This window comes from Bombus affinis, chromosome 15 (genome assembly GCF_024516045.1).
Source record: "Bombus affinis isolate iyBomAffi1 chromosome 15, iyBomAffi1.2, whole genome shotgun sequence".
Taxonomy (NCBI): Eukaryota; Metazoa; Arthropoda; class Insecta; order Hymenoptera; family Apidae; genus Bombus; species Bombus affinis.
Window position 1 is genome coordinate 7,610,091 of NC_066358.1, and position 23,235 is coordinate 7,633,325.

At 34.8% G+C, this 23,235-nt stretch overlaps 1 protein-coding gene and 1 long non-coding RNA gene across 16 annotated transcripts; one reads left to right on the top strand and one right to left on the bottom strand.

The window, feature by feature from the left end:
• Window positions 1-451: 451 nt before the first annotated feature.
• LOC126924808 (uncharacterized) lies at window positions 452-1,472 on the bottom strand. The gene is made up of 2 exons (XR_007713698.1): window positions 1,326-1,472; window positions 452-1,159 (listed from the first exon to the last, which is right to left on the bottom strand). It is a non-coding gene; the product is annotated as an uncharacterized LOC126924808 (long non-coding RNA).
• On the top strand, window positions 1,153-23,163 carry LOC126924793 (uncharacterized). 15 transcript variants are annotated; one of them, XM_050739626.1, is made up of 19 exons: window positions 1,153-1,816; window positions 1,926-3,177; window positions 3,271-4,960; window positions 5,141-5,321; window positions 5,745-5,811; window positions 6,740-6,810; window positions 7,128-14,062; window positions 14,140-14,273; window positions 14,361-15,095; window positions 15,178-15,292; window positions 15,404-15,534; window positions 15,608-15,751; window positions 15,830-17,041; window positions 17,117-17,535; window positions 17,700-17,933; window positions 18,169-19,044; window positions 19,441-19,570; window positions 19,667-20,006; window positions 20,119-23,163. In XM_050739626.1, exons 4-19 carry the CDS (start codon window positions 5,164-5,166, stop codon window positions 21,837-21,839), a joined length of 13,422 nt encoding a protein of 4,473 aa, XP_050595583.1. In that variant the 5' UTR covers window positions 1,153-1,816; window positions 1,926-3,177; window positions 3,271-4,960; window positions 5,141-5,163; the 3' UTR covers window positions 21,840-23,163. The 15 variants fall into 15 exon arrangements, with proteins under 15 accessions (XP_050595583.1, XP_050595587.1, XP_050595590.1 ...); XM_050739630.1 differs by having other exon boundaries at window positions 1,153-1,783; XM_050739633.1 differs by having other exon boundaries at window positions 1,153-1,783; window positions 3,052-3,177.
• Window positions 23,164-23,235: the final 72 nt, after the last annotated feature.

Here is a 23,235-nt window from a genome sequence, read left to right on the forward strand (position 1 = left end):
GTGAAACTTGGGATAGAAACTTCGGCTATTTCCGGCTAAACTCGTCTCTTGTCACCGAGAGTTCTCGAACTTACTAAGTGGATATAGAAGCTAGAATCACACGAGTCGTAAATGGCGGACCTCCATAGACGAAGGTGTGTTTCTCTCGTCCTTCAGAATATACTAATATCGGATATCTAAATCATCAGAACACCCAAAACTTGGATCAAGTAATCGGCAATTAATTTTGGATTATCAAGTTTCGGTGGAAACTTCAATAATTACTAGAGGAATAATTAAAATACATATACCAGATTTTCTATTTGCATTTACTCCACAACTCCTGTTTTAAAGACGATTTTCACGCAATAACTGCATATTTGATTTTTGGTATTTATTTTGTTATTTAGATAATGATAGTTATCAATATATAGAAGTGTACTGTTGAGGAAATGAACAAAATTATATTACATTTTGTGCAACGTATATTTATTTTTAGAATCTTGAAATATATATTTTAGGATTCGAAATTATTGATTGTTCGAAAAACATGTATATTGCATTGTGTCCCACACAGAGATTAACTCGAGAAAACAATAAAATTCGTTGTTCGATCGAAACTAATCAAATGTATCGTTCCATTAACGTAAGTTATACCCTTACAAGAAAGAGCAAGATATATCAGGTTTAAATTATAAGTATGCGGATGTGATAAAAGGTGAGTAACATATGGCAGAAAAAATATTGGCGGAGAACCACGTGAAATTGTTTAGCCTAGCTGCCATTAATGGCAGCCATTGTATATTGTGCGCCCTTCAGGGTTGCCATTTTGCTTCTTTCTTCATAGGTAGTGCGATTGTAATTATAAAGGAATGTCTTGCGAAGAGAAATGATCGATTTTCCACTATATTGAGGAGATTATTTTCACGACATATCACGCAGGGATTTAATTTTCTTCTAACGGTCGCGGCTCGTTCATTTGTGATGCGTAGGAAAATAGTTGCGTGCTCATACATGTTTGTCATCTTTACTTATGTGTATGTATATTCAGAAATGAATGATGAACCACCACGACGAATTATTGTGAACCGAAAAGCAGCGCTCGACCCGATGTCTCGTACAGTGAGACCTCGAAGTGCATCAAGACTTTCGGGGAACGTGTACTGGTGCTAGCTGAAAACTGTTCGATATAATACACATAATAAAATGAGTTTCGTATATACCGAATCGTAAACGCGGTTTGATACGGAATTGTTAAATTCGTTTGAAGAACCATGATCGTGATAGCGAGTTAGACAAAGATATTTGTCGAAATCCGCGAGAGTGTGGACGCTTTAGACTTTTACCTGATATGCAATTCCGAGAGCTGACATCGGGTTACACCTTATCGGGATTTCGTCCGAAAGGTGGTTATATGTACGGAATATTTTGTGTCTTTGTGCGTGCATTCTATAAGAAGTGACGTTCCATCGGATAATTAAACTAGTATGCCGAATTGGTACTTTTGATGCTTAAATATTCATCGCGATAGTCTAGTTCCTCTAGCTCGTGATGCAGAATTATAGAGCGCGCTGCGGAACTTGAAAAAAAGTGTCAGTTCCACCGTAACTGCGACATTGTGAGAGAGTTAAAGCTATTCCATGCAGTGTGTGCACATAGACGTGCATTAACGACGATACTCGGGATTTCGCACTTTTGTCTCGGGTCCGGTTCAGCTGTGCTAAGATTTTTTCATACGCAGGATTCGAAAGGCGAGAGAAGATCAATGCAGAAGGCGATATTCTGCAGTGTAATGTTTTATCAGGTGTGTCGTCGTAGATAAAATATCTATTCTTTGGTAAGGAATAGGATACAAATTCGTTAACTGCATATTAAGAAAATGCGTAAATCGTTATCGTTGTGGAATAGAAAAATTACTTATCGGGGAACTACAACATATTTTTTAGAAAGTAACATGGTGATTAAACACAGTGGGATATTTTCTTTTATATAATGTCATACAAGATATTCAAAGCAATTTTTGAGATTTAATTATTTTGAGCTAAAAAATAGTTATATAAAAAAAGATCGTAGTCGAAAGTCACACGTTGAATGGTTCGAATGTCATAATCGACGAAAAGTGAAAGAGAATAAGAAAAATGAAGACAGATTGAGAAGCAATTGAAAAGAGAAAGGTCATGACAACTCGGGAATGCGAATTATAATGCATCTTTTGCATATGACAAGATCAAAATTCGAAGCATATAGATCCTTATATAAGTATAAAAATATATATAAAATACAATTTTCATACAAATGTATAAAAATATAATTCCGTTTTATTTATATTTTCAAATTTTTTCGCTTCATTAATTTTTTACAAGCAATTTTTATGATATATTTTAGAAGTTTATTATATTTTTCTTCTATTCTCCTTTGTACTTAATACTATTCAGTTGATAACTATGAAGTATTACATTATTTAAGTTAGTCGCATCCAATTGAATATCAAAGGAGTTAACACATATGTACCTCATTACATATTCTTTTTACTGAGACGTAAATATGCAGTTATAATTATTGTTAGTATTCTATACTAACAAGAACACTATTAGTGCCCTTCCAAGTAGAAGCATTTTCGTTAGTATCATTCGTAATTCAATACGTGATTTTTATTTATTAACAATGAAATTTAATTTTATATTAATGTTATATAACATTAACCGTAATTGAATACTACAATCTAAGCAGAGAGCTTTTATCCAGAATGTTGTTCTGGAACCCATTTTCAGAAATGCGATCTTAAGATACGTTGCAATAAGCTACCAATGCAATGAAATACTTTGCAGTATCATCGACCCACGATCATTATATGAAACTATACCTACCAAATATCATTCTGATTACTTGATAGTAATAAAAAATCATGACAATTGTGAATAATTTATGTCGGAAAGTCTTAAGTGAGGCAGAATAATGCCGACCAATGTCGTATAATGTCGTTCGGCCACCATATTTGCTACTGCGCTGCTATCTACCGATAATTTCAAATCTTCTTGATCGTGCTTCCATCTACTTCCTCTCTCTTTCAAGATGATGATGAAACTACGCATGTTGGAAAAAATGTAACAAGAGAATTGTCTCTCAGGGATGTTTCTTATCCACTACTTTGAATCGTCACATGTTCAAGTTTACGATAGAGTACGGACACGAAACACGGTACGTAGGGAACAATATTAACAGTTTGAAAATAAGCTCTGTACGACCGTAGTCGTTACCTGAGAAGTGATCTATTCAAAGAAAATTGAATAGGTCTTACAGTTTTGAAGTGATTTCTTGCCCATTAAATGGGACGCACTTATCTGCCTTTCCTGGATACCTGGAAAATCCAGTGAAATTCTGACCTGGCACGTAGCTGCAATGCATTTAACCGTCGGCTGTTTTCGACTGTGATTCTCGTGTCTAAGTTTTGAAATATTTTTCAATTAGTGTGTACAAGTGCGTTATTCCTTGAATAATTCGATTAAAGTTATTGGTTTGGCATTCCGCGAAAAATTGGTATATAAAGAAATGGCAAAGATCTCGAAGTCCTTCCTTTTTATACCAAACGAACAAAATGTGACTAGAGTTATAAATTTGTCAATGAATGCTTAGCACGCATGTGCGGTGCAATTACTGAGCATAAACATCGTGGAATTTACAACCAATGCTGCTTAATTATATTCTCCAGTAAATATGACAAATTGATTTTTGTCTTTTTCTAACGGTTCGAATGAATTTCGATATGAAAAGTGATCACGTGGTTTTTTGTCATAAATAGTGTTGCGAGTTACGTGAGGAGTACTTTCGAGGAAGAATTACAGAAGTGAATTGCATCAATGTGATATTAAATAGTTTCCTGGTCGTATATTGCACGAAGGTATACCATATTTCAAATTACTATGTTCCCAGCGTACTTAAATCGTCGATAAAGCGACGTAGTTAATTGAACGTGACAATTTAAGTTCGGTGATCGATCGATTAATATAAATTGAAATTGTATATTTTATATACCATGATGTTTGTATAAGTAAGATTATTCATAGTGTACGAGAATAAACTAGTACATACGGATCGCTATATTTTTTTGTTGTACACATGCATTATATGTCGTTCATTATTCCCGTTATTGATTACCTGTGAGAGTGACCATGGATAGTAACAAGTTAAAATAATCTCAGAACAAAATCCTGGAGAAATGATCATAACTCGTTAATAAAAATGTAAAATGAAATTTCAATTTAAGTCTAAAGATATGGACTAGTATGATTGGCAGGTGCTATATTCTTACTTAGAACGAAATATTAGTACTTATATAACTAAAAAGGATTATGTTTCATGGTGGATTGTATTACAGTGCTGAAAGAGTGTAGAGAAAATGACAGACTGAAGACAGATGAAGTTACGCAGTCGAAGAATAATGAAAATTTCTTTTTATTAATTGGATGAGTTGTATTTTTATCACTCTGTATCTAAAGTGTTATTCTAATAATTTATTAGTAACGTAGCGTTAATTATTTATTATTGATTAATTACTTTTATTAATTATTATTTTTTATTAATTATTTGTTTTAATTATTTATTTGTTAAACATAAAGAAGTTCGAATTATATAAGCGACTTAGTACGTTTACAGTTAAATTTGGCGGCTAACTCCAGTGCAGTGTTAAATTGTCGCATAGATTTTGGAATTATTAGTGAACAAGTAATACTTCTTATCTCTTTGAAATAGTTAAATTCCAAATTTGAACAATTTTTATTGTTCGTTTACCAATGAAATCGAAATCAAATAAAAAAAAGCGATACAATACGAAGGCAGTGTTACCAATATTAATGAAGAAAATTCACTAACACGCAATTATAATATAAAGGCATAAGTGATCACAAACAGAATAAATTTCTATTATTTGTGAATATGGTAAAATAAATAAAGAAATAGATTGGATATTTAAGCTGGGCATATAGTAAGCAAATATTAAGTGATAAATTATAATATGTTAACGAATGAAGTATAGATTTCTGTAAGGCATAAATAAGTTTCATTTGAACAAGTAAATGAATAAAAGTCGAAAAAAAGCGAATGATGTAACTAGTAATAGTCGAGAAATATTTGTAAGCATAAAGATTTTTTTCTCCCGGTACAGGTGAGCGATACACATCAAACAAAATGGACGAGTATGATAAGAAATTTGCTGAGATGCAAAAGTACATTCCGTTTTTGGAAGCGATGATAGAGCGACTGCAAAACGTTAAGGACAAATCGCGAGAAGTACAACTGCAGAAAATGCAAAGTCTACATGGGATCCTATCGAACAGCAAGAGGAAGTATGTTTCGCAAACCCCAAAAAGCATTCGTTTTTAATCAACGCAGCGTTTTGGTGACATTCAGTGCCTATGCGCTGAAACTTAAAATTTTAAATACAAAACCGACATCGGACAGAATTCTTTTAATTTACATTTTTAAGTTTTCGAACTTCTTAATTTTGTGGTATCGAATTTTCAAACTTTTGAGTTCTGAATTTTTGAACGTTCAAATTTTTTAATTTTCTTATTCTACAATTTTTATTTATTTTCATAGAGAACGAAATTTCTATCTGTTTACATCTTTTATTACGCGTATTTTACAACAATATTATTATTGCAAAAACTACGAAGTATACAATACTGTCATGAATCTAGAGTTACATTTTAAACCAGAAAGGCGTAAAATCCAAAATACAATTAATTATACTGTTATCGACAAAATAGGCTGAAGATTGAGACGTTGCAGCGATGCGAAGACGTTCTGCAGAAGTTACACAACAAAGTAGAAAAGGTAGATATATTAATCATCGTATTACAAACTTGTCTTACATTTTTGGTGCACTGAATTATTTATTTAAAAATATCAATTCCTAAAAGAATTTTAGCTCTAGCTTTTAACTTTAGAATTAAAGAATTTTAGCCAAATCAAATTACTATTCAATTTACAGATTCAGTGAATCAAAAACTAGCACTTGGCTTTATGCTCTGTATGATACTAGTTTGCACTATATTCACAGAAGAAAGATATAAACGAGAATGTTTGTAAGTTCTTCCGTTAGTTCGAATACTATATGTATATGTATAATATATGAATGATAACTATACATATGCGCATAAATATTTCTATTTATACAATATTTAAATTGACGTATCAATATTTTAAAAACTGAAACAATAATGAAGAAATAATAATATTTCTTTAACAAACGGCTCTTTTATATTATTTCATATGCCGCATTTCAAATGCCGCGGGTATTGTCACCGTGCTTTGATAGAGCAAATTATAACTGTTGCATCGTTCTCCTTATCTTTTATATTTTATCAGTAGAAACTAGGTGTTCACATTTTTACGAAATGTTTTGTATTGCATTCTGTACACCGCTTTTTTCCAATGGCATTTCTATGATTTCATTATGTAAAAAATGTTAAAAATTAGTACTATAAAAAATTTATGGAATTTATTATGAAAATTCATGGAAATTATTTATAACTGTAATATGATGTAAAATATAAAAAATATTATACATCATTAGTTGATGTTTGTAGAAAAATGGTCAATGTACAGTCATTACTTTCTCTTTGTTTCCTTCTCTTTGAACAGACGTAGTTGCTTCGAATGATGCCTTTTTATTTTCTGTTCTTTATACTTTTGGATGTTTTCAGGCTTTCGTAGTGCATGTATTTTTTTTGTTATTTTAATCATTCTAATCTGACACGAGTTTCAGGGAAATACGCCCGGATTGCATTTTCCGCATAAGAAAAGTGAATCTAGCTCCGCACAATGTTCAAAGTAAGTATCATATCACTCACACAATTTGTACAAAAATTCATTCAACAACTGCTCATATATAACTTTAAGTTCATCATTATGTATTATACACGATATATCGATGTATTCCTAAAATTAAAAGTAAACCAAAATCTATATTCAACTTTGTAAAACAGTGATGTTCATTGTTCATAATTCGAACATCATTGTTAAGCAGAAATTTCATTGTTATTCATTGTAATTTCATTGTATTATTATATAACAGATAATATATATTGTTGTAAAATGAAATATTACTAAGATAAGATATTGTAAAACGTCGATTGAATCCCTTTCAGTATGCTTGAAGATGTAAAGCCTCATACAGAAGATGTTATGGAGGACCGAGAGATCCACGAGACGCCAGCCAGTCCAACTCCTCCGGTTAGCCCAGACTCGGGTTCTCAAGTGGCACCGATAATAATTCCTACTGAACGCAGTCTAGATTTCGATGACAAATCTGACAGCAAACCAGCCTCTCCCGACCCCATAGAAACTTTACCAACCAAAGCTCCCATCATCATACCTACAGAGAGGACGAGTAACGATGTACCTCCCTCGCCACAGTGTTTATGTAAAAACGGAGATAATGTGTCGTTCACCGAATGGGATATGCTCGAGGAAAACGAAAATCACATCTCGAGGAACAAAAATTGGCAGACGATCATTACTTCTAGCCACGATGGTGTTACTGTAACCAAAATGGTTGAAAGTAATCTGTCTCCAAAGGTGAACGATGGCAGATCTCACATACCTATATCGATGCACCCGTCTCGACAAATACAAACCGTACCAATCCCCTCTCTGGGCGGTTCCAGAAGATTGTCGTCGATGTTAGAAAAGAATCGAATGATGGGAGTAAACATGGATCAGGTTTCGTTAGAATCTAGCCCTGAATCACCTGTTAATATGCCTGATGCACAGTTGAAGTCACCTGATTTGGAGATTTTGTTCCCAAAACTTTGTAAGAATACTTCACTTCGGTCAAAGGAAATTTCGAGGCCTGGTTCCAAACCATCAGCACCATTGTTGCTCTCACCACCTCCCGTTTCTACAGAACCACCATTGTCCATGGAAGATCTGGCTGAGTTGTTGAACGAGGAAGATGATAGCAAGATGGAAAAGAAGGGTGATAGGTTAAGAGAGGATTCAGGTAAATTCAAGAAGGATAAACAGGAATTAGGTGGGAATGTTAAGGATCCAAAGATATCTAAATCATTTCTACTAACACAAGAGGATATTGATAGCGAGAGTGAGAGACGTTGGGAAGAGATAGACAAGCATATAGTTAAGTTAACCAGTAGGAAATGTCTACCCAGTAGCTCAAAAGTCGACCCTCTCAAGTCTGGTGAAACTAAGGGATCACCTCAAGGTAGTTTAGGTCATGGTTCTAGTTCGTTTATGACGACTACGTCTATCGACAACAGAAATGTACCATCTTCACCTAATTCCAAGACAGAGCCTCGTTTTGCGGATAACTACGAGCGCCATCCTCGTCAGTTGCGTGACAAACAAGGCCATGATATAGACAAACTTAACATGCACAACATACACTGTCGACCCGACGACGACATGTCCAATCAGATACATCATGGTGGTTCGGCCAAACCGGATGACAGAAACACTGTGTTGTATCAAAGACGTCAGGGGAACATTGGGGCTGAGATGGTGCCACCTAGGATAGACACCGATTTCAGAATGGAAGGACCTGAGTACTTCAATAGACAAGTAACAAACCAAGGCCACTGGCCTTCCATGCACCCACCCGTAAATACGAATGATTATTGCAACAAGCAGTGGCCATCGTCTTCCAATTTTAGCGGTATGCCTAGTTCTCCTGCCCAAACTTATCCACATACGATAGGTATGCCACACCAAGAGATGTGGAACATAGGTGCCAATAGAGAGTCCATTCATATGGATCCTCATCAAATGAACGAGGGCCAGATAAGGCCTAACCAGTTCCCTCCAAACATGAACGCTGGTATTAGACCTCTAATGAGTCCCAATACGAGATGTCAGGATATGAATCATATTCCACGATCAGACGATATACCCAATGTGGACGTACCTAACGTACCTACCATACAGCCTTTAATATCACCTACGAGGTTTCCTATTGGGTCACAGTACAGGAACTTTCAGGGAGAGAATAGGTCTTATGAGCCGCCTTTTGATAGAGGAATGGAATATCCTCACCAGAGGCAGCCATGGGATTCTCCGATTAACCGACCAAATGATGTACCATATAGACCAGAGAACGAAGTTCCTTGTGGTGTAATGGGGCCTGTAGAAGGTCCTTCAGGGCCATATCCGAGGCCCAGCACTCCCTGTCCTTGGAACAGAGACAGGGACCGCAATGGTAGAGGGCGTAACACGTATTACAATGAAAGGAATAGAGCAGAATCTAGGAATAATTTCAATCGTGACAATCGTAGGCCTGGTCCTAGGGACAATCATAGTGAGCGAGACAACTGTAATAGGTTCGGTAGGGACGCTAGAAACATATCTGACCGTGATCCAAGAGTACGCATGGAGCACAATTTAAATAATCAAAGCTCCAACCAGTCGAGGGATAATGGTACCTCGGTGAGGGATCCTCGGTTGGCTAAGGATAAACATTTCCCATCTCACAAAGGTAAAGATAGTAGTTTCAATGAGAGGGATCCCAGAAAACGTTCGACGGGACCAGCGACTGCAACATCGACGTTCAGGAAGATCAAGGAAAAACCCAAATCTCCTCCAAAGCCAGTTGATAACCATAAACGTGTGGACACGGAAAATAGTACTAAACATACACAAGAGAAGACAATTAAAGACAAGATGCAGTCACCTTTGGAGAGTTTGTACGGAGTTATTGACACGAAGGCCAAGTCTGCACAAGGCTATTGTTTACAAAATTTTAAGATTCCTAAAATAAAACGTAACGAGCCATCAGAGTCGCCCACGTCAAGTCACATTTCTGAGGAAATTAAAGAGTGTTCTTTGGAAAAGCAGGATAAAGCAAGTAAAGCTGCTAAAAAAGACAAGCAAGACGCAACTGCGGAAGTGAGCAGTAGCAGCGATAGGAATGTTCCCCCTGAAAATTGGAATGAAAGTAATATAGTCACTGATAAAAAAGAGGAATTGAAAGAAGATAACAGTTTTAGGGAGACTCCTGTAGAGGAGAATAGTGATGTTAATATTTCTGAATTAGATTTTATCAGTACTACTTCCTCCAAATTACCCGATAATATTGAGAAATCTAAGAAGGAGGAAATAGAAGGATCCAAGTCAAAAGGCGAAATGACTCAGGGATGGATAGAAGCACTAATTAGAAAATCGTTTGAATTTGGCGAGGGAAAGAAATTCGTCGAACACGCGAAATTCATGCAGAAGCTGGGAGAAGTATTGCAGGCGAAGAAGTTGAAGAAGATCAAGAGGATCATTGAATCAGAATCAGAGAGTAGCAGTTCGGATAAAGATGATACTCCTGAGACGAAGAAAGTTCAAACGAGGAAGAAGCGACGAGTAATTTTTTCGGATAGTTCCGATGAAGAGTCTTTTACTGAAAGGCTTGGTATTCTAAAAACAGCGAACAAAGAATTGATTAAAGGTACATCAATAGATAACCAGGAAGAAAAAACAAATACAAATATTGCGAAAGTAACTCCTAATATTGAATCTTTAGATCTTTCGAAAAAAGGACCAGATCCTAAAAATGCTACCATTAAAGAAGAGATTGCAGATATAGAAACACAAAACGTGGCTGAAGAGAAGAAGGAGTCAAATGAAGATGAAATAAATATAAACAAGGAGAAAAACGTTTCAGAAACACCTAAAGAGATCACTAAGGATGAATTGGCTGAAGATAAAGAGGTTGTTTCAAAGATACCAAAAGCCAAAGCAAAGAGGAGGAACTCCCTGGAGATGTTGCAAGAAGATATTAGGGAAATGTTCATCAGTGATGATGTTGTGGCAGCAACTGGTTATCGATTATGTAGAGCACAAAAAGAAAATCAAAATAATGCAGGTACGAGTACTTCCAATCAAAGTACTACGAGCATAAAGAAGGAAGAATCGAATAAACGTGATTTGGATGTAGATTCTGATGTAGAAGACACTGTGATTTCGTCCAAGCAGAAGAAATCTACAAAATTACGTGTTTCTGACGAATCAAGTAAGTCTAGAAGTAAATCAAAGAAAGAGATGCAAAGAATCACTAGACAACATTCAAAACAATATAATCAAAGTTCAGATAGTGAAGAGGATCAACCATTGGCGCTGAGAACAGAGCTAATTCAAAATTCTAGTTCATTGTCTAATCAAGAAACATCTAATGAAGATTCTGAGGTACTAAGGCGAAGCAAACGTATTAATAAGGAAACGATAAAAGAACCACGAGTAGTAGTTGAGAAGACAAACATTTCTAAATTAGAATGTTCTAAAGTGATGTTCGATAGCTCATCTGATGAGAGTTTTGGGATAGATGTGTCTGAACTGGCTGCAGCTGTGGACATTTCAATTCATCCTGATAAGCAGTTTGAATCTGAGGCAGTAGAACAAACAGAGAAGAAGAAGAATGTTCAAACATCTTCTAGAAAGTCTACAAGGAAGAAAGGAAACGAACTGCTGAATGAAAGTAAAGACGATGTTCAATTTACTGATGAAGAAAGTATTACATCTGATATTTCTATGTCGAGTAGCATAACTTTTAGCAAAAAGACAGGCGTTATTTCAACTACAATGGATACTAGTGGTAATGAGAAGTTATTGAGTAACATTTTAGTGGGATTAGTACCAGTAAAGAATGATGCAGATAAGGACTCATCAATAGCGGACAAAGGAAGCGACGCAGACGTCGATGATGATGTTAGCGATCAATTACCGGCTGAATCAAGCACGAAAAAGTCTTCAGCGAAGAAGAAGAAGAAAAAGTGTAATTGGCAGATGGGTATTTTGTCCAAAAAAAGAAGGAAGAAGATTCTTACAGCTTCATCTTCCAAGGATGACTGTGAGCTTAATGCTAGCTCTGAAATAGATATTTCTAACAAAGGAGATTCTATTTCAGAAAATACAACAAGCAAAGACAGTAGTTTAGCCAATAATACAAAGCAAAATATTTCAAAGAAGCTTAAGAATGATGTTAAAGATACTAATTCTAGTGAGATTCTACAAGATAATTCGAAAGACAAAAAAGAAGAGGTATCCATAATAACATCTGATCCTACAGAGAAGAAAAAATCTTCTTTAAGTAAAGTTTGTTCTAATGAACAGTTATTGGAAAAAGATAACGAACAAACCAACTGTAACGATGAAAAGAACGTCGTTAAGAATAAAATTGATCCAGATAGATCTTTTTCTGAGTTAGATGTAAAAAAATTAATTGATTATGCTTGGACAGGACAAGAAAAGTACAATTGTTTGCTCTGTTTGTTTATGGGTAAAAATATTGTTCACCATTACAAATTAAGCCATCCTGGAAAGGAAATTCTGATTTCCAGATTGAAACAGTCGGATGCTCTATTAGCTATCCAAAATGCGAATGACAATAACGTAGAAAATTTGTCAATGGAACCTCTTACAGAAGAAATCTGTAAATTTCGTTGCAGATTTTGCTTTTTGTTCAGTGAAGGAGCTGCCAAGGTTGCAATGGAAGCATTTTATGAACATTGTACTACTCACACAGGAGAATACAGGTTTCGATGCAATAGTTGTCCTTATCAAACTGTAGCCAAGTCCTCCATGAGAACTCATTATTATAAAGTATGTCGCAAATTCAAAGATACTTTTGTTGAAGCCATAACTGAAGATGAAATACCTGCTGAAAATCGCATTTATGGTTATTTATGCTCATGTTGTAATTTCGTTCAATTAAAGAAATCCAATATGGAGGAACATGTTAATCTATGGCATAAGGACGATTTGAGTGTTAAGATTGTTAAGATAAACATGTCCTTAGATATAGTTGAAGAAGAATTTGATGAACAAGTTGATGTACCAGAGAAAAAGATAAAAGTAGAAGTAACCCAGTCAAATTCAAAGAAAGGATCAGTAAATGAAATAAAACTGATTGAACAGAATGACGATGATATCACTGAAGTAGAAATGATAAAGAAGGATGAAATGTCTAATGACGGGGATAAGAAAATAAAAAATGTACCTGAAGTTAAACATCAAGAAGAGAATCATTCTGAACCACAAGTTACTATTGATGATGAAAACAAGAAATCACCACAAATGGATATGGATTCCAATTTACCATCAGGAAATCTGAATGTATTCGTTTGTCCACCAGAGTTGGAAAAGAAAGAAGTAGAAATTCAACTCGAGCGTAAAAAGAAAATGCAAGAAATTATTCAAAACATTGGCATTAAATTACAAAGGGACGCATCTAAAAAAGGTTTGTCTATTATAGATAAATTGAAGGATAAAATGAAGACTGATTTAACAGCAGCAAATAACGAAACTGACTCAAATGTAGTATCAAATTCTTCAGACAAAAGTCCAATTAATATTACGACTTCACCGACTCCATCAATGCCACCTCAAAGTAATACCACTGAATTGCCTTGTAACTCTGAAATTCCTTCACTGATAGATTCAGAGAAAAATCTATCATTGACCGAAGGAACTTCAAATGATAAACAACTTGAGGATAGTACTTCGCAAAAACAATCATTTGGCACAAAATGTAATTCAAAGTCTACATCTGAAACAAATCTAACAAATTCAATGGCCAAGGTTCCATTGACAATATTGGATGCAAAGAAGAATGAAGAAAGCGATGTGGAAACTAGTGATAATGAGAATATGAGGCATAGTGCTCCTATTTATGACTCTGATTCTAGTAGCGAACAGTCAGATAGTGAACTGCCTACTGATGTTAACATGATCTTGAAGGAAACTTCAAGTATGAATGCATCTTGTAAAGATCCAATGTTTACCACTATACAGAGACTTGCTGCTCAACTTCAAGCTACAAAACAAGATGAAACTTCTTCTAAACCTGAAGGCTCTAAAAGAGCGTTTCCTTTTGATTCTATTCCCAAATCACCAGATGTTGTTCCTATATCTAGTATTAAAAAATTTGTCGGGAAAAAGGAAAATAGATTCCACGAGATATCGCATGATTCGCACGACGATAGTAATCCACCTAAGAACTTGATCCGTTTGAGACGCCTAAGTGGAGATATGCTGTCGGTACCCATGCAATTTTTAGACGTCCAAGAAGATCTATCTCTGATAAAGAACGGTATGTATAAATATATAAATGCTAAAATGATATGTGAATCATTGTTTGACATTTTACGAAGGTATTTTATATATTAGATGCGAGTCAATCCAGTACTTCAGATACAATGGATTCCATGTTGAAATCAGATGTTGAAGAAGAGTGTTCATTCTTGAAAATCGAAAATGTAGTTAGTCTTGCACCAAGAGCTGATGGGGCCGAAAGTCCCATTGTAAGTCATTACATACGATATTTATTCAAAATTTTTTCGCTTGTTTCAAACTATATATATACAACTTTTCTTTTATTATCATTACAGATAAATGATATAAGAAAAGCAGTTGAAACTGTCCCCAAAGATACTCCCATAAAAAGCAAGGGGGTATCTTTATTGAAAAAGTCTAATTCGCCTCTAATTTTAAAGAGATTTAATGCTGTATCTATTACGCAGACATTAACGAGGAATATACAGACAGTGCAATCTGCACCAGAAACAGTAAAACTAATTCCAGTGAAGAGTCTATCCCCTTCTCCAGTTGTAACCACCACACAACTTACCACCAATTTCATTCCAATTGCTCCAAAATCAACAATTATTCAAATAGATAGTAAATTGCCTTTAGTGACTCCGTCGCAATCGTCGCAGAATTTGAATTACAAAATTGTCAAACTTGTTCGAACGCCAGCTCTAATAAAACCAAAAGAACCTTTAGCCACAATCTCGGCAGTTAAATTAAAATCCGCGGATGCATACAAAGCGATGTTGAAGACTACTAAATTGATTCATTTGTATAAGTGCATGGCACGTGATTGTCGCTTCAGCACTGATGTATTGTCTGTATATCATCAGCACTATCTTCAACACGTAAATCACGCCGAAAACACGATGATGCCACCGCCATTTGATTACCAGAAATGTGCATATTGTTACATGATATTGGAGGATTGGAATCAAATGAAAACGCATATCGATGAAAAACACGCGCATTGCCGTTACCAGTGCATGTACTGTTTTTATAGAGCTATTGTACCTTCTTACGTGCAAATACATCAGGTATGATGATACATTTTGTAATATTGTAACTTTTGAGGCAATTGATTTTTATGTTTGACACATATTTGATTTTTATTTACAGATAATGACTCACCCTAGAAATCGTGGCCTTCTACTTGGTAATCCCGTGAAAGAAATACCATCAAAAGAAGAAGTCAATCGACACGACACCATATATCCTTACGTGTGCCAACATGGTACGATTTATATTTACATTATTTGTCTTTTTTGAATGAAGAACGCTACGTAATATTACGCTATTTATCATCTCTGAATGAAAAATTAAACTCATGAAAATACATTTACAGATTGCGGGAAGTTCTTCTTTGTTCCCGAATCTTTTGTAGCGCACTTAAAAAATAAACATGGAACGCATCTTTCTGGCTATAAGTGTCACGTGTGTCGTACTACTTGCATGAAAATCGATCAATTAATGACGGTAATATTCTTAATTTATTTGATTAACGGTTACTAAATTTTTATAATCATTTTTATGAAATTAAATCTTATAGCACTACAGAACGCATGGATTTTACAAGTTTCAATGTCTGTATTGTTTGAATGGCTCGGACCACTTGAGCGAACTGCATAATCATTTGAGCACGTTTCATTGCAATCGATTACCACAGGTTCTTGAGCGAACTCTTCCTCTTCAGGTAAAATAATTTTGTCAATGAATTAAATTATAAATAAACCAATATTTTGTGAATGTCATTTTAAATGTTTCATTTCAGCCAATACGAAACAAAGACGTGATGGAACAATTAATTATAAGAACATTGGATGACACTTTGAAAATCACAGAAGAAGTGATTGACCTGGAGAACGAAGGCGAGCACAAAAAAGAAGCAGATACAGACATTGTTAACACGTCTTCGTCTCACGCTACAGTTTTTCCTCAATTATCTAATGATGTAAATTTGTTGAATAAGGACGAAAACGAGGCGTTAAATAAATCCTTTTCGAGGTTATTTGGAAATGCCAATAATTCAAATAGCTCTCTCAATGCTAAAACCTCACAACATGAAAAATCATTAAATGAGAGTTCCAACGATAGTACAGTGAGCAAGATATTCGAAAGTTGTTTAATGAATGACTCGGACGTTTTGGCAACGCAGGTTTCAAATGGAGAATCCGCAGACAAAAGTTTATTAGATAAATCTAAAAAGACCAATATTCTGGCTGACAAAAGCACTGTGGAGCCAACAGAAGCTTCCAAAGGAACTTTTGATTGCAGCGACGAATTTATAAATATCAATTTACTGGACAACCCTGATTTCCTGAAAAAAGTCAATCATTCTATTAATATAACTCACATGAATACTTCATCCGCTACGGAATGTAAAATGGTAGATAGCGACATTGAAATTGTAGATATCGACGATACGGAAGTTATTCCAATAAAAAATATAAAATCCGAATCGAACAAAAAGGATAGCATTGACGTAAGTGAGATACAAAATATAAATCCAAAAAAGGATGTGAAAGAACAATCTTCCAGTGATGTCAGAGATTCAATCGCATCTTGCGATGCTAAGGAAGATTCCACCACGAAAACAGATAAACCTTTAACTCTAGATGATATTAAAGACACTGGCTTCTCAGGGACACAGTTATACAAGTGCGGCTATGAAACATGCGATTATAGCTCACAAACTGCTCTTCAGTTAAAGACGCATGTAAAAGAATGTTCATTGAGGGGCGAGAATAAAAACTTGACCTGTGCTCATTGTAGCAAACGTTTTTTGAAAATTGGATTTTTATTAGAGCATTTAAAGTCACATGGACTAAAACGATTTGGTTGTTCATTGTGCAAAATGAGATGTACAGTAGGTTACCAAGCAATGGCGCATATGAAGATGAAACATAAATGTGCATATAGTAAATTAGTTCCGGCTGATCCAAAAAATCCATCCGTTGATGGGTTGTTCATCGTACAACCTATTGTAAGTACATTTTATACAGTATGTCGCAAAAGCACAAAATTATATGTATATAAATATTTTGTTTATTTTGTACAGCGTTACAATGGAGATCGTAAAGGAAAGAAGCGTAGAAGTAATACAAAGTCAAGTGAAAAAGGTGCTGAGAAAGCTACGACAGACACTGAGAAATTCAGCTTCAGTCCTGATGAAATAGATTCTTTGCCGCTTCAAGCGATCTACAACCGTGTAGTGCAATGTGCAGTGTGTCCATACACGACGAAAGTGCGTACAAACATCATCAGACACTTGCGATTACATGCAAAAGACGAAAGTGTGCCAGAAAGTGGACCTGTTAATCCTGTGCCTTGCTTGGATAAGAAGGAACGAATGTTTGATAAAATGGTCAACTTAGCAAGTAGTTCTCATCAAAATGGTCGGATGGGAGGGAAATCTAAGGAGACTAACAAAAATAATGAAGATGAGTTCATCCCAAAATTTGTACCAGAGCATAAGAGGTAGGTATATCTTCTAAAACCGGATGTTATAACAATATGGATGTTCTTGCAAGAATGAGAGTAATTCTTGTCACATGCAAAAGTGTTCAATATTTTTTCACTTAATTTGATGAGTTTTGGGAGTGAATCGAAGGATGAAAATTGGCAATGTTTTCCTATAATAGATACGTGTGTGGTGTAGCTGAATGCAATTATTTAACGGTTGATGAGGCGATGTTACGATGTCATTTAAAGGCTTTGCATTCTGAGGAACAATATTTCCGGTGTCCTCATTGTCCACAACCACCACCAGGTCAAGAAGGATTAAATATAGCAATTGATAAAATGGCCGTTCATTTAAAAATGCACGATACCAGACTTTATAAATGTTCTCACTGCAACCATCATCATTATCATAGGTACACAATGATGTTTATGCCTCACATTTGATTAATAATGCACCGTTTGAGTCACAGGTTATAAGCACGATGTATTTAAAAATTAGATGGAATAATATATTTTTGAAACATTTGACAAGAATGCGAAGTGAACGTTAATAAAATATACGTTGCATGTGCTTGTCAAATGTTTAAAAAGACTTATTCTCTTTGCTTCATTTTCTATGCTTTCTAATAGTAACAAAACATTGCCTAGGCACGTTGTGGAGAGACATCTTTCTGACAAACATCCCGAGAAAAGACCTTTTGTGAAAGTAATTAGAGAGTTGGAAAACACAGAGAACAGTCAACAATCCATACAAGAAGAAGTCAAAGAGGAAGTACCAGATCCGGATGGAAATCATTGGAAATGTAACTTCTGCGACTATAAGTGTGTGTATAAAGCGGAAATGGCTAATCATACGTCTGTGACACATGATGAGAAGAGTCAATACAAATGTAACTCGTGTTCCTTTAAAACAAATGGGAAAATCATGTTAGAACAACATATTAATAGCAAGCACCCTAACGATTTAAATGTTGATTATATTTTAATGTATCAACGAATAAAAGGGGTGAATAAGAAAAGTACAGATAATGTAGAGCAGACTGGACAAGAAGAACCTTTTGATACTACCCCACTTTGGAGAAGAGACATGCCTCGAATTAGACATATTCGCGGAATCCTTCTTGAAGAAGAAGACGAAATGTCCACTGAATCTTCTTTAAAGTTAGGAAAACGAAAGAGTGACACAGACTTGGTCACTAAACCGGCTAAAATAAAGCCGGGGAAATCTAATTCATTAGATGACACCAAGCAAACGAAAGAAAAATCTAAGCGGTCGTTGTCTTGTGACAAAGTATCGGCAGAAGTGGAACCTGCGACTAGTACGTCGAATACGACAGAAAAAGCTAAGGAAATTAAATCTAAATCAATTGAAGACAACGATTTCAGTGAATCGGATATTGGAAGATTTGGTCCTTATGGGAAAGCAGATGGTAATATGTATGTCTGTACTTTGTGCACGCAGTTTAAGACGAAATATAAACATGATATGAGGGATCATCTTTACAGAGAATTGAATTACGCAAGGTGAATACTTTTATAGTTTCGTTCTGTTATTTCGAAGTTATATTTTTCCTTTATTTAACCGTTTAAGTACCAAGCAGCGCGATCGCGCTGTTTAGATTTTGTGTCGAGAAGTCCCAGTACATTTGAACTCTACAGACGATTGACGGTATTTTGTATTTCATTGTTATCTTCTCAATAATTTTTATTGAACAAAACTTGAAATATTTAGAAACTAAAGTAAGCATGTATAATAATATGGATGTATTTCATAAAAATAACAAATATGATGAGCGCTATTGCGCCGCTTGTTTCTTTTTGCAATCGATTAAAACAAGCACTATCGCGCTGTTCGGGATTTTTCGACCCTTTTTTTCAAAGACCCCTAGGATTCAAATGGTTAATATAAAAATATTTCAGATGGCATTGTAAGGAATGTGGATATTTGTCTGTAAACCGTAATGCCTTGTTGAAGCATTTTAGTAAACACCATAATGGGGAACGTCATAATCACGAACCATTATCTCCAGACGATGATATCGAAGAATGGGTAAGTTAGTAGCTTGACAAAAATTATATTATTAAAAATTGATGATATTATACAACAATTTTAAATGTATTTTTTGTTGATTATTTTAATGTGTAGGTTGGCACATTATTGAAGAGACAAACACTGATGATGAAAGGACTATTAGCCAAGGAACATGCAAGTGATGCAGAATGTTCTGCAACTACAAGCATAACTGGAAATAATTCAAAACCATCTTCTGCTAAAACTACCCAAAATACTGTAACCAAAACCCCTAAAACTGGAAATACTATTAGCAAGTCTGATAACAAGCAAGGCAACAAAGAACAAACTCCAGAAAACACTATAAAAGTGCAAGTTGAGGATAATAAAGATAATGCAGCTCCCATTACCGATGTAAGGACTGAGAGTGGATCCCCGAAGAAGAAACCTGGGAAAATTACTGATATAGAAAAAGGTAAATGTCTTCAAATAAAAAGAAACTCTTATGTGATCAAATTTTATTTGCGTTTACTGCCTCGTTTTGTTGGACAGACTATATATAAAATTAATTACAACTTTTTATATAGGCAGGCCAGGTGAAGAGGAAGAGAAGCCATTCACCTGCAAACATTGCAATATGACATTCTTCCGACGGCGTGGCTTCAAACTGCATGTACAATTGACACACTTAAAACGACTTGGATTTATCTGTCCTTACTGCGATCGTAGCACGAACTCAGAGGGTTTAATGCGACAACATATTCGTTCTAAGCATCCCGGTTGTCCCGAGAAAATAGTTGAAAATCCGGCAGCTGGCGGACCAGAATTGCCGGAAGAATTTTGGCGACAGGAATACGGAATCGTGTTTCCGAAAAGGAAGAGAAAACGAAAGACACAGATGAGTGGAGGAGAAATCACGGAAAAAGTTGATGATTTCAATATTGAACCGCAAGAAAAGTGCAACTTGTGCAATTTTACCGCTATGAATACGACTGGCCTCAAAATACACATGAGGATACACATGACTAAACATATACTGAAATGCTTTTATTGTAGTTTCACTGCAGCGACAAAGTCGGAAATCTGGGAACATTGGGAGGTCAATCATCCGTTTTCGCCATTTAAAGTCGAAGACATATCACCATCTGAATCGTCTAGCGAATCTACAGAGATGGAGCTTGATAAAAAGACTATCACTGAGGATTACAACAACGATATAGAGGAGGAACAGATTTCTGACGCGAGAGAGGATGAATCGATTTACTATTGCTATTATTGTTCCTTCCGTAGTAAGTATTTGAGCACGGTACAGGATCATTGGGACATAATGCATAATGAATCAACATCGCAAACCGATGCTCTTAAAACGAAGTCGAATCCATTTAGATATAAAGAGGTAAGTGTTTCAACAAAATCATTGACGAAGGCTCAATGCTCGAAAACACAAGTTGGAAGTCCCTACGAATTATATTTACAACAATCGCATAGTGACGTGCGAGAGGTGGAGAGTTCTGGATCGAAACAAGAGGGTTGGATTTGCCAGTGGTGTAACGAGTTATGTGACTCTGAGGTCAAAATGAAGACACACCATAGTATGTTCCATTCGCATTTGCCATTAAATTTCAGGAAACAAGACCAGACTGAATTGTCTCGAGGATACGTTTGTCCTGATTGTCCGTTCACCACAATGTTTATTAATGTAATGAAGAACCACGTGTCCAAACATATAAACCTATTTAAATGTAAGTACTGTGACAAGTCTTTCAGCTGTCCTTCGGAAGTCTCCACGCACAACAGCGAAGAACATCCTGGAATGGAACTAAAAATAGAAAGTATTCCGAATTATGAGTCTTTGCTGGAGGAAATGATGATTAAAGTGAAATGGCAGAAGTTTGAGCCGATTTCCGACAAAAATGAAAATTCAGACCCGTCAAGGTCAGAATTACCGCGGAAAAACAATGCAGTGGCAAAAAAATCTACGACTAAAAGTGCATTTCGTCATAATGCTATACCATGCAGAATAAAGGCGGTAGCTAGAAAATCGACTAATCCACATTCGAGATATCTTATCAGTAACAGAATACAAAACAAACAACAAGAGGCGAAAAGCAAACAGTTTTCCTATTATGGCGCTCCCAGAAGTCCCGTTAATTTAGCCAAGTTAAACACGTACATGGTAGTTGGGGGACATCGAATGAAAGTAAATTGTACCACCCTTGCACAGTTAATCAACATCAATCCAGAAATAATATTAGAAGATGTTAAGAGTAATATCAAAAACATCCCAGCACTTAAAAAATTGAAATAACAAATGGAAATATAGAAGGAAACGTATTGTTTTCCACACTATCGACGCTGTTTAATGTAATATAATGAATGATATATAAATATTTATTGCGTGACTATTATTGGTACAATGATCAATAGTAACCAAAGTAACTCACGGTATTATACATGCTTTTCTGTGACGTTATACTTAAAAGATACTATAATAATGGATGAATTTTTATAAAATTCATCGATTCTCTCGTATTATGATGAGTAATTGTAGATAATATCCTCACATTTGATCGTTTCATAGTTACATATTTTGTGCTTATATTCATCATTAGTGTATATTTAAAAATTCTGAGAAATATGAAAAGAATGAATATTTGTACTTCCTGCAAGATTACGTTGCTCTTTTATAAGTTATCTTATTGCAGAATTGGAATTACATAAAAAGAAAAGGTTTTCATATGTACAAGAATTATATTTAATTATATTCAATGTAACAACAATTTGCCATCTGGACTTTATCGATATTGTACATATACTTTGCACATATATTTCTAAGTAAACACAATATAAAAATTTGTGAAATAGGGAGACAAATCGTGCCATGCTATAAGCTGGTAAAAATTCTGAAAATCAAAACGCAAAATTTTAACATGGAAACTGTAAATAAAAATCTATCAATATTCATCTAATTGATGAATATTGAATTTATTTATTTTGGAATATGTAAAATCTCTTAGTATAGATATCTTGATTTTTTACAAATAATGATATCGTAATAAAGTTATTTTTAAGTACTTACACTTAATGTCGAGCAGTTCTGTCATGTTTTATTAACTCGAAACGTTTGTTGAACGATTTTCAGGAAATATTACTCATGCATATATCAACTCAGGAATAATTAAACACAATGAAATTAAATCTGGATCAAGAAGAACAATTTTTAAATGATATGTATAAAAAATTAATTAAGATTTAACACGTAAGATTTAACGTTTATCGATGCTGAAAAATTGTTATCGGTGGTAATAATAGTAATAGTAATAATAATAATAACAATAATAATAATAATAATAATAATAAAGTATTTACTTATTAACTTATTTTGATAAAACTTAGACCTTGCTTTAGAAAAGTATCGGTAAATAAGAATTTTACGTGTTAATAAAATATGTAAAGCTTTTGTTGTGCTGAGTTCTGTGCTCGAATTTTAAAATTAATCATTTAACATCGAATGTAAGATGAAAATACAAGACTGAGTGTCCTGTAAGTAGTTTAATTTACAAAAAAAATTGTAAATATCGTGGGATTGTAAATATAGAACTACACATAAATATTTTTGATTTTTATAATAACAGTGGTCGTCATTTCTATTTTACATTCTTCACAACGTAGTAATCAAAGTCTAAATATACGTCATCGTGAAA